This window comes from Octopus bimaculoides, chromosome 4 (genome assembly GCF_001194135.2).
Source record: "Octopus bimaculoides isolate UCB-OBI-ISO-001 chromosome 4, ASM119413v2, whole genome shotgun sequence".
NCBI classification, from domain to species: Eukaryota; Metazoa; Mollusca; class Cephalopoda; order Octopoda; family Octopodidae; genus Octopus; species Octopus bimaculoides.
In genome coordinates this window covers 137225166-137236586 of record NC_068984.1, presented here as the reverse complement: position 1 = coordinate 137236586, position 11421 = coordinate 137225166, and the positions used below count along the sequence as shown (strand labels likewise).

Here is an 11421-nt window from a genome sequence, read left to right as displayed (position 1 = left end):
TCTCTCACTCTCTCTCTTCTCCTCCTTCTTCTTATTCTGCAGTTGAAAACTGTTTCTTTCGGTCTTTTTCGCTGAATTGCTAAGTTACTGGAATGCAAGCGATGAAGAGGGACAAAGTCGCGCGCACACACAAACACACGACGGGCTTCTTTCAGTTTCTGTCTACCAGATCCACTCACAAGGCTTTGGTCGATCCGAGGTTATAACAGAAGATACTTGCCCAAGGTGCTACGTAGTGGATCTGAACCCGAAACCATGTGGTTGGGTAGCAAAGTTCTTGCCACACAACCACGCCTTCACCTATTCTTTTCTTATTTCTCTCTCTCTCTCTCTCTTTTTTTTTTTTCTTCCCGTCAATAATTTAAAGAGACTGATAAATTCATCGTTGAATGTCTGTGACTTCTTGTTTAACTTTAGAAACTGGTTGTCACATATGAACGTATTTCTTCTGTTCCTTGTTATCTGCACGAAACTGAGCTCGTCTGTCACTCAGGTGAAAATTACAGGTATCGTTTTTAGGACAGGTAAAGAGACGGAAAGGAAGGATTAAAGAAGAACGCAAAAGGAATGAAAAGAGGTATGGAAGGGAAATAAAAGTTATCATTCCGACTGATGAATCATAGTTTCATATTTAACAATTGTCTATGTCAGCCAAGGTCACTGTGACTTAGCAGAACACAATCGGCTCATAACTTTATCTTTAAAACAAACAAACGAAAAAGACAAAACAACCCCACTACAACAAACAAAAACAAAAAACAAATGATAGGTTCCTTAGTCAATCTATTTTTACACCCTGTCCATTAATACACATTGACAAATGATTATGATATTTCCTTGTGATAAGAAATTGTGTAACTGTGTTATTAAATCAATTGCATTTTACTATTTGTTCGGGGACCACTGTATAATTGGTAAGTGTTTCATTATGTGAAATCTTCTGTTACAATCTAGCTTGGAGAGCGTACTAAACTGTTCTAGAGACGTTGCATAAAAACTTCTGTGATAGCTTGAATAGATCAACAACGACTCTAGATTTAACCCTCTGTTAAATGTGATGCTTATTTATTGACATCGTTTCGAGATTTTAGCGATGTAATTGCTTATTTTTAGAATGACATTGTTGGGTAAGTGTGAGAGGCATTATCTGGCCTGCTTGACTATAAAACAGGTAGTATATTTGGGTCTGATATGGCCGGTTTAAATGATTAAGGGCTAAAGGTTGCTACATAGATTGCGGAGTAAAGGTTTTAACTGACATTTTCAAGCCTCGTAAAGACTAGTTAAGATAATGAAACATGGGGTATGAGACATTTTGGCGTATGCGCCTCCTATTTAGTGTCATTGATTTTATACTAACTTATTTGACATCAGACGTTTTAATGTTTTTCTTGTTCTGTCTACTTGTCTGTCTGTCTATCTGTCTGTCTGTCTGTCTGTCTCTCTCTCTCTCTCTCTCTCTCTCTCTCTCTCTATGTGTCTGAGTAGATTTCTTTTTGTGTGTGTGAGGAGATGAAAAATGTTTATGTCAATCGTATTCAGTTGATAAAATGTAATCTCTCCCTCTCTTTCCCTCCCTACCTCTTTCTCTCTCTCTCTCTCTTTCTATCTGGATGTGTATATATTTACATGCACGCACGTGTTTTGCACTCAGCACCAACACGCATTCAATCTCCAATCAGTCGTGCTAAATCGTCAGCTTCTAAACGGCCACCCCCGATCACTTCATTCCGCGAAATATGCAAGTTTTCTTATAGTCAACTAATGAAGATTTTCTACCTAATTCGAAACTGTTTATTGTTATTCTTTTAATCATGATTGTTATCTTGAGGTATGGGGGAAGAACAGCAGAATTCACCTACTTCGTGGGTCCTCTTATAGCGTTGATCCTTTGCAGCCGGGCTAGAAACAGCAACAGAATCTTCCCCATATCACACACTAACATTAAAAATCATGGTGGATAGTTTTCCAGGTTACACAGTATCTTAGTTACACAGTATCTAAACGAAAGATCGTCATGGCTGGAAATGCTTTTCATCATCAGAGCTGATCAACAGCCATCATTACTATAAATACCACCATTTTACCTTTGTAAAACAACAACAGCCATCTTCACTATAAACCTCTAGCCAGAACCTAACGATAAATTCCCTCAACTCGCGCAACCACCATGTCCGTCTCGAGCAACAGCCCCAAAGCAAAAGAGACCTTTGCTAGTCATCCTTCTGTTCACATGCCCTCCCTTGCTCCCCTCCTTTTGGCAAGGCCCCTCTGTTGTTCGCATGTCATCACTGACCCTTTACGTCCGGCTCACCTCAGCCCCACATATCTGAAATTGTGTTATTCGCTTATTCTCTTAATATATGCATTATAGATATACTTCAAGCTCTTCTAGGTTATAAATCTTTGAAGTCTGTCTCGAACATTTACAAGATCATTAGAGCAAAGCTTAAACAAGTTTCCGAGCCATATCAGAGACTGAGAATACGACACTGCTCCTGGAAGGGATGCTAGTCCATCGCAAGATTGACCCTAAGCTGTTGCTGTTATTAGTTTTCAGCTAAGTTGCTTGGAGCAATGAGAAATGAAGTGCCTTGATCAAGGACATAAAGGTAATTGAAATCCATCACCTTGCGATCATGAACCCAACACCCTAATCTCTAAGCCACACATTCCCAGTCATACAAAGCAATGCTGAAAAGTTCCTGGCTCTAATGGTACCGCGAAAAGCCTGGTTGGAGGCCCAACCTCCCGAGTTCTTTTTTACAGGGCTTAGAAAAACTGATGAACCGCTGCAATAAGTTGTGTGAATCTGAGAGGGGAACAGGTTGAATAAAATCATAATTAACTGACCCACCTGTATTTTCTTTTACCCGAATCCAGGAACCCAGCATTCACTCGTAGATACATTTACTTTTTACCACCAATGTCAGGGAACATCTCTATCACTGCTTGTCAATTTCAACGTTCCTCTAGCGACTTCTTTGTTTTCCTTTCCCTTTAAATTGACTCTAACTCACATCCTTCCCCATATTTTAAAAATAAAGCCTACTGTACCATTAGAGTTTTCCTTTCCCTTTAAAGTGACTCTAACTCACATCCTTCCCCATATTTTTAAAATAAAGCCTACCGTACCATTAGAGTTGTATAAGTTATGAGATAAAGAACAAAAAGAAGACATTAAGGCAAGATTTAATCTGCCTGGCAGTCATTGTTTTATCTTGTCCACACACACCTTTATTTACTACTTATGCTTCCGGTACAATTGTAAACACTACATCTCTCTCACTCTTCTATATATTAACGACCTACTTCTGTTGCTTTCAACAATACACATTACCAAGTAGATAATTCCTCCCTTTAGAACTCCTTCATCTATTGTATATCAAACCTCAGATATACGTAACCAAGACGCCTGTAAAACCGCAGGCATACTTCTTCCATTTTGTTCCTTTCAACAGTGGATAACCAGTTATGCATTTGTAAGAAGACAATATATCTGTTTACCATGTATAGTTTTGTAAAACACAAAATTAAAAATCACAAATATTGTCTCACAGTTTCTGATATTTTATGTTGATCTTGAAGGTGGCGAGCTGGCAGAAACGTCGGCACGCCGTGTAAAATGCTTAGCGGTATTTCGTCTGCCGCTACGTTCTGAGTTCAAATTTTTCTGTTTTTGAGTGCTATCACATGCGGTATTTATTTATCTTTCGCAGTTCATTCATTGACTTCCCTTTTAGTTTGCTCCACTTTATTGACTGCCATTTTATGTTCAGAGATCGAAAGATGGCCATCGCTGTTGTTTTTAAAAATTATATTTAAAACAGTTCTTGTATGTGGAAATTTCTTGCAGATTTGTTATTGTGTGATTAATATTTTCTCTTTGTTCTTTTTAGATTGGATTATTACCTTCGCAATTGTTAATGATTTCCTTATCACACGAAGACTAATTTCTTTCTACGACAGCTGGTACTGCTTTCATCGTAAACGCCATAACTTCAGCAAGCATTTCTTTTCCTTTTTGTTTTTTTTATTTTTGACTTAACTAACCATAAAGAAAAGAGATTATGAGTGAGAATTGGTTCAACGAAACGCAGTATGAAATACATTCAAAGGAATCGGAGTCTCGTATAGTTCTGATATATATGTTTTCTTCACCATGGAGGAGTGAAATGTCAAATCCATCCATGTAGGATTTGAACAAAAATGTTCCTGAAAACTTGATACAATAGAAGTTCGATCGATCTAACAATCAATACCTTCTATAACCATTACTATAATACAAATAACTGCGACAATACATTGAACTAGTGGCTTTATATTTAATACTGGAACTGAGACGATCATTGCCGACCTACAGAAAAGGCCAATCTAATATTTTACAAGAATCCTAAGAAAGCTTTTTGAGATTTGAGGAGACCTGTTGTCACCAACCCTCAAAACATCAACCTTGCTGACTAACATAGCATGTAATAATAATAATAATAATAATAATAATAATAATAATAATAATAATAATAATAAAGATGTGGTCGTCAAAAGATGAAGATGCTCCACAGGATAGTTTGAATACAGTAATGGTTTTGGCGCAGAAGTTAAAATTGAGCAAACCTGAAACAAGTGTATGTATGTACAATAGCTTTTGCTGCGGCGACATGAAAAAAACGAGTAGTCCGCGTGATGACAAAAACAGCTCGCAGAGCAGTAAACAATCCGTTTGGCGCTTCAATAGAGGTAAAACTACGTCAGAAACGTTTGTACAATCTAATGGAATTGGCGATCATTCTCATAGGGATACGGAAGGGGTTAATGGAGGACTGAGTCCAATACTGAAAACCAGAAGCCAAATAAATCAACAGCGAAACCCGTTAAAATCTCAAACAGCGATTGATATTGGTTCTGATATCGACGAGACGACAAGTTCAAACGATAGTGATTTTTCAGATATTTATACAAGTGATGATTGCTGTAAGGAACCACCACCACACGTTGATCAGTGTCCTGGTTATAATTCTAGCAACGTGGACAATGCATTTGTAAATAAAAGCCACGTGGTTTATACGAAGGAACCTGTCGATACTGCGGTAGAAAAAGACGCGAATGAGAATATCGATACGCACCGGAAGGAAGACACTAAGATCTCTGTAGCAAAAGATAAGCAGACGTGTGCAAGAAGAGATATCTCAAGGGAACAAATCTCTTCCGATAATTCCCAAGTGTTTACTGTTCAAACAAACCCAAAACCCGTCAATCTCATTGAAAAAAACAATGAAGACTCCTTTACAAACAAGCAAACAACTAGAGCTTTCTCAGCTTCGAAGGAAAGCACGTCATTTTTGCAGCCATGTTCTTCTAAGCAAAAAATTCAGATTGATCGGCGTGATTTAGAATCAAAAGACACAAAAGAGTCCTCTGGAATTAAAGACGATAATTCAAATTCCAGGGTTCATCGATTAACTGTTGATAAGAACCAACTTAACTCCAAAGAAATTAACTCGTCTTTTGAAGATGAGTCTCCTTCATTAGACAAAACAGAAACCGATAAACAAATGTTATCCATCAATAAATGCAACGATTTTATAAGGAACAATTACTTTTCTGAAGCCAGTGGAACTTTACCAAAAGACAGTGAGATTAATAACTCCGAAAGAAAACGTTCTGAAAACAACTCACATGACTTCGGTCAAAAACTGAATATTTTACAAGGAGAATTGGTAAGTCGGAGTTACATTTTTCTTTGTCTCTTTGTTTTTTACCAACCATATTTGATGGTATTTGTAGCGTACACCACCACTCCTCCTCCTCCTACTGCTACTGCTGCTGCTGCCACCGCCCTCACCCCACCACCACCACCACCACTACTACTACTACTACTACTACTACTACTACTACTACTACTACTACTACTACTACTACTACTACTACTACTACCACCACTGTTGCTCACTCATGTGCCACTCTACCTGCTTACTTTAGTGTTATATTTATTGCTCTGTGATAAACCACTTCAAGATAAAACAAATAAAAACAATCAATCTCTATAAACCTCAATATTGATAACAATCACCTCCCCTCCCTGCCTTTCTTATCTCTTCCCATAACTTATATTTCGGTAATTCTACTGTTTCACACGCGTTTTTTCCCCCTTCCTTCTCCTCCCCAAAGAGAAAAGCTCTACTTTGTAACTTGTCCCCTCTATGTTCACCCCTGTGTTGCTAATAAAAAACATATCTATCTATCTAACTATCTTTCCGTTTGACTATCTATCTATCTATCTATCTATCTATCTATCTATCTACGTACATACAATTCACACATGCACACCCACCCACACACAAACACTTCCCATTCACTACACCAGGGGTTTTCAAACTGTGGTCCGCAAGGACAAGACAGGGGGTCCGTGGACAGCAAATACTTTTTATGGGCAATTTGATTTTATATATGTTTTTTAATCAAAATCTTTTAATTGACAATAAACCTATTTGTTAAATACTGTTAAATGAATAAACGTAAAAATATATGTTATTTTAAACAAATATTTATGTATAAATTTCATAAGCGTTTATAAGGGGGTCCCTAAGGTAAAGCCTGAAATATAAAGGGGTCCGCAAGTCAAAAAGTTTGAAAACTCCCTGCACTACACCATACAATGATTCCTTAAAATTGTATAACTAAGAAAAAACGATACTTTCAATAAACAGTTTCTAAATAACAATTTCATGCGTTTGTCATTTTTTAAAAACTGTTACTTGTTTCATTAGACTGTGGCCATGCAGGGGCACTGCCTTGAAGAATTTTAAGTCGAACGAATCGAACCCAGCACTTGCTTTTAAAGCCTTGTACTTATTCTGTTGTATGTCTTTGCTGAACTGCTAGCTTACGGGGACATAAACGTACCAACACCGGTCATCAAGCGGTGGGTGGTGGACAAATGCACACGCACACGACAAGCTTCTTTCAGTTTCCTATTTCTTTACTGCCCACAAGGGGCTAAACACAGAGGGGACAAACAAGGACAGGCAAAGGGATTAAGTCGATTACATCGACCCCAGTGCGTAACTGGTACTTAATTTATCGACTCCGAGAGGATGAAAGGCAAAGTCGACCTTGGCGGAATTTGAACTCAGAACGTAAAGACAGACGAAATACCGCTAAGCATTTCGCCCGGCGTGCTAACGTTTCTGCCAGCTCGCCGCCTTATTTCAAGTTCTGTCAATCAAATTCAATCACATGGCTTTGGCCGGCTTGAGGCTATAGTAGAAGACACTTGCCCAAGGTGTCACGCAGTGAGGCTGAACCCGGAACCATGTGGTTAACCACACACCCACGCCCGCGACTCCACATACTTTCCTTACAGTCACGCCTGCATTTACGTAAAATTCTCTTACATTAGAATTACTCATGGGCAGGCTCCTGTTTGCTTGGAGTTTCTTAAACTGTGTTCTATGACAAATAATGCAACCAGTTTTCCCTCCAATGAGGTTTATAGAGACAACAACATTTGGTGTCACTTGCATTCTCTTACGCTGTTGTTGAATTCCCATGGAAATCACTACCACCAAATACGACAAGTTAACAAAACAAAAGCGATGTGAGTCATTAGAGGGACGGCAACCTGTTATTAAATCCGATTAATTTGTAGTGTAAGAGTAGGTTGCCAAAAATAGAGATAGACGTATATATATATATATATATATGTATATATATATGTAGAGAGAGTGAGAGAGAGAGAGAGAGAGAGGGCGTTAGAGAGATGAGTATATTCTCGTTTGTGACAAGTTTATTAGATTATGATTGAGGATTCTGTCTTGACTCTCACCAAAACATGGCAACAAAACAATGACCTAGTGACGGCTATGACAAGCGTTGATGGAGGAGGTGGTGGTGGTGGTGATGTTGGTGAGGGGTTGTTGGGTTGGCGATGAGGTTGTGGTGATGTCGGTGAAAGCAAGGCTGGATTTAACCATAAAGCAAAATAAGTACGTGCTTAGGGTATCGAGTGAAGAGTGAGGCATCACAGAGATAGTAAATGGTTTACAGCACAAATGAAATCATTAAATTTGCTTAAATAATATATTTGAAGTGGTTTATACATGTTGACCGGAAATATAATTTCCAAGTGTTCACGGTGTCGCAGTGAACATGTGATCAAAGACTTTGCCATTAAGAAAAGGAGAAAAAATATTCAAATATAAATAAAGTGGAAGTATACAAGAACAAACACTATTTTCCATCTTACTGTTAGATTCGTTAGGGGCAACAGAATATATATGGTGACAGCAAAATGTTTTAAGTGCTTACGGCCTCTATGTGTCTTAATCCGGCCCTGGGTGAAAGGTAGTGGCGATGGGGTAACGCTGACGGTAGTCGTGGTGGAAGATGGTGGCGAGGGGACGGTAATGATGGTGATAGTGATGGGGTAGTTGATGACATTGATGGGTTTGTGGTAGCTGCGGTGGGGGTTACATGTAGGTGGTGGTGGAGCATTGATGGTGTGGCGGTAGCGCTGGTAGCAGGGCCGGCCTGCAAATTTTTTTTCCCACGAGAGTTCCGGACCCCAGTTATGTACTTTTTTGCATACAGCTAATCAGAACTCAACTATCAAACTAATTTATGAGCGCATAACAAGTGATGGGCGATAAGATAAGGCCCCTTGGGTAAGGAATGACCATTCTCCTCTCTTTTAAGAATGCTTGTTGTTCTTGTTCCAACCATGGCTGCCTCTGCGTAGTTATTTGGGTTGTTTACTTTCATAGATAGTGAGGGGAGAGGGTTGTTGCACATCACCCTCTGCCCACATTTTCCCCATCCACATCTTTACCATATGGGGCCCTAACAAAATCCGATAATAGGTATAGATGCAAATCTATCTAATAACTGTATCGGACCCTTTGCCTTTCCCTTGGATACAAAATAGATGTACACTTACTATAAAAGAAAAATTAATGACTTCCAAATAATATATTACTCATTGATTGAAACAAATACTTCCTCCATTCAAGTTCTGGATTAAGCTAAAATTTATTATTTATTCTGCATTAAAAAGAAAATTGTTTCATTGTAACTTTTTCATGATCATAAAAGCCAGCCCCAAACTAATAACAAAAACATACAAGTTGACAGAAACCAAATCAAAGTTTTCTTTTTTCCTTAATGCTTATGTATAAGCATAAAACAAAATCTGATTAGAATATATATTATGATGATTTATGGCCAAATCTGGATTGCATTGCTGCTATCTACTGTTTGAATGCTGGTTGTATATCAAGTACACGTATTACTTTGTTGAAAGTACTTATGTTAATAAGTAGAGTAATATATGTTATCCATAAAGTGGCGAGCTGGCAGAATCATTTGAGTATCGGGAAAATGTCTTATGATATCTGTATATCCAACTCATCATAGAGGCCTTGATAGGACACCGGAAACTGCGCTGTTAGCTTTGAAAGGTTCTCTTATTTAGGTGCTTGGTGTGTAAAAGCGCACACATAGATCGTAGCAGACAAAATTACATTTTCCCGGCTCTTTATGTCCTGAGTTCAACTTTGCTTTTCATTCTTTCGGTGCCGATAAAACATGGTACTACTTAAGCTAAGTCTCTCTCACTAAAGGCTGGTCTTATGACTAAATTAGAAAACAATATCCATCTATCCGCATTTATCACTGATCTGGGATAACACGATAGTCAGGTGTAAACAGTGTTACGCCTATCACTATAACATGGGTTGGCAATCAAAACTTCTGCTTGGATTGCAAAAGCACGTCATAGTGACGACCATCTACAATGCTCAGGAGAACTTTAGGTCTTCCAACGAAAACTCTTTTACTCATATTACTTGTTCATCATTAATTCATTTAACACGGTGTCTTTACTTAGGAACCAAACACCTGTGATAAATAAGGATAGTAGTACTCTGGGGCCATGCACGGTAATGGTGCATCGCTGCATCACCATTTGTTGGTGATTTCTTATTCCTGGCAGATGACACCTTTGCACCACTCAGGTGACAGCCCTCAACTCACGAATCTATTTGGGTAGTCGTTGCTGGTGAGGGTTTTACGAGGGTTTGTAGTTGTCTTTTCCGACATTTGTACATCTGTATCTATAAAATTTAGTCTGTGTGTGTGTTTCCTCTATGGTCAGCCAAACTGCTGGATCAATCTATATAAAATTTGGCACGAAGGTTTTTCATTACTCAGGGAAGGTTCTAAAGGGAAGGGATGTCAAATTTTGGCCTTTGCTCATATAGGGGGCTGTAGTCCCCCCCCCCCCCATATGACCCTTCCGATTTTTTTGTTCAGCGGATTCCTGTTTTCGATGACGGAGATTCCCACTATGCAAAAAACCAAATATATGATTAAAAGAAATACTTAAGCTAAAAATTTATTATTTATTCTGCATTTAAAAGAAATTTATGTCTCATTGTAATTTTTTTCTTTATCGTAAAAAACCAAACCCAAACTTATATAAATAAAATGTTTTCATTGAAGGTACAGCTGCGACAACATGACGAACAACTCGCCACGCAGTTCTTACAGATATACCGAGACATCCAAATACTAAAAGTGCAAAGAGCCTGTCAAACCCACCAAGATCTTTTGGACGATGCGATCGACGAAGTTGAAGAAAGAGATCGATTGATTGATTTGTGCGATGCGCCACCTCTCAAGTACAGCGAATCAAAACTAAGACACTGCGGACTGACCAAGATGAATATATGTTCAAGGCGGTTCTCCTGTAGTTAGACGACGATGACGATGACAATTAATGGTAATAAAAAATAATCATAAGTGATCCTTTGTTATTTCTAATTGTTTCTGAGATAGGCAAATGGCCAAAAACTTGATGAGGAAGAAAAGAAATAGTTTATCGAGGTAGATTTTTTATGCTTTTCCTGTCACCAACCCTTACCTGTTTCCAAGTAACGGAAATATTGTCCCAAGGACAGACAAGTTTGCAAAATATTGCAAATGAACGCTACTGTTTGTATGACAATGATACTCATTTGCAACTATCATGTGATGTCAAGATAAAGACATACACACACACATATAGAGTGGAGGTGCATGGCTAAGTGGTTAGGGTGTTGGACGCATGGTCGTAACTTCGATTCGCGGACTGGGCAATGTGTTGCGTTCTTGAACAAAACACGTAATTTCACGTTGCTTCAGTCCACTCAGCTGGTAAAAATGAAAAATCTTGCACGGACTGGCATCCCGTCCAGGAAGGAATGTATGCACCAGAGAAACTGATCCTATGATCCTTATGGAGTAATGTGGACAAGCCATATATGTGCGTGCGTGTGTGTGTGTGTATATATATATATATATCGTTTTCCTGTCTTATTTTGTCTGCCACTACATTCCTCCACATTACAAATTTAATTTGTGGTCCGTGGGAAGAGCCATTCTAAC

The 11421-nt window shown here is 38.6% G+C and overlaps 1 protein-coding gene across 2 annotated transcripts in view; it reads left to right on the top strand.

The window, feature by feature from the left end:
- LOC106868230 (uncharacterized) overlaps window positions 1-10801 on the top strand; it is a 14852-nt gene extending 4051 nt beyond the window's left edge. Inside the window, exons 1-3 of one of the 2 annotated variants that reach the window (XM_014913397.1) lie at window positions 888-914; window positions 3900-5717; window positions 10498-10801. In XM_014913397.1, the coding sequence (XP_014768883.1) occupies window positions 4530-5717; window positions 10498-10752 (1443 nt within the window). In that variant the 5' untranslated portion in view covers window positions 888-914; window positions 3900-4529 and the 3' untranslated portion in view covers window positions 10753-10801. Of the gene's footprint in view, window positions 1-887; window positions 915-3899; window positions 5718-10497 lie in introns of those variants that run through there. The other variant, XM_014913396.2, reaches the window with a different exon arrangement.
- Window positions 10802-11421: the final 620 nt, after the last annotated feature.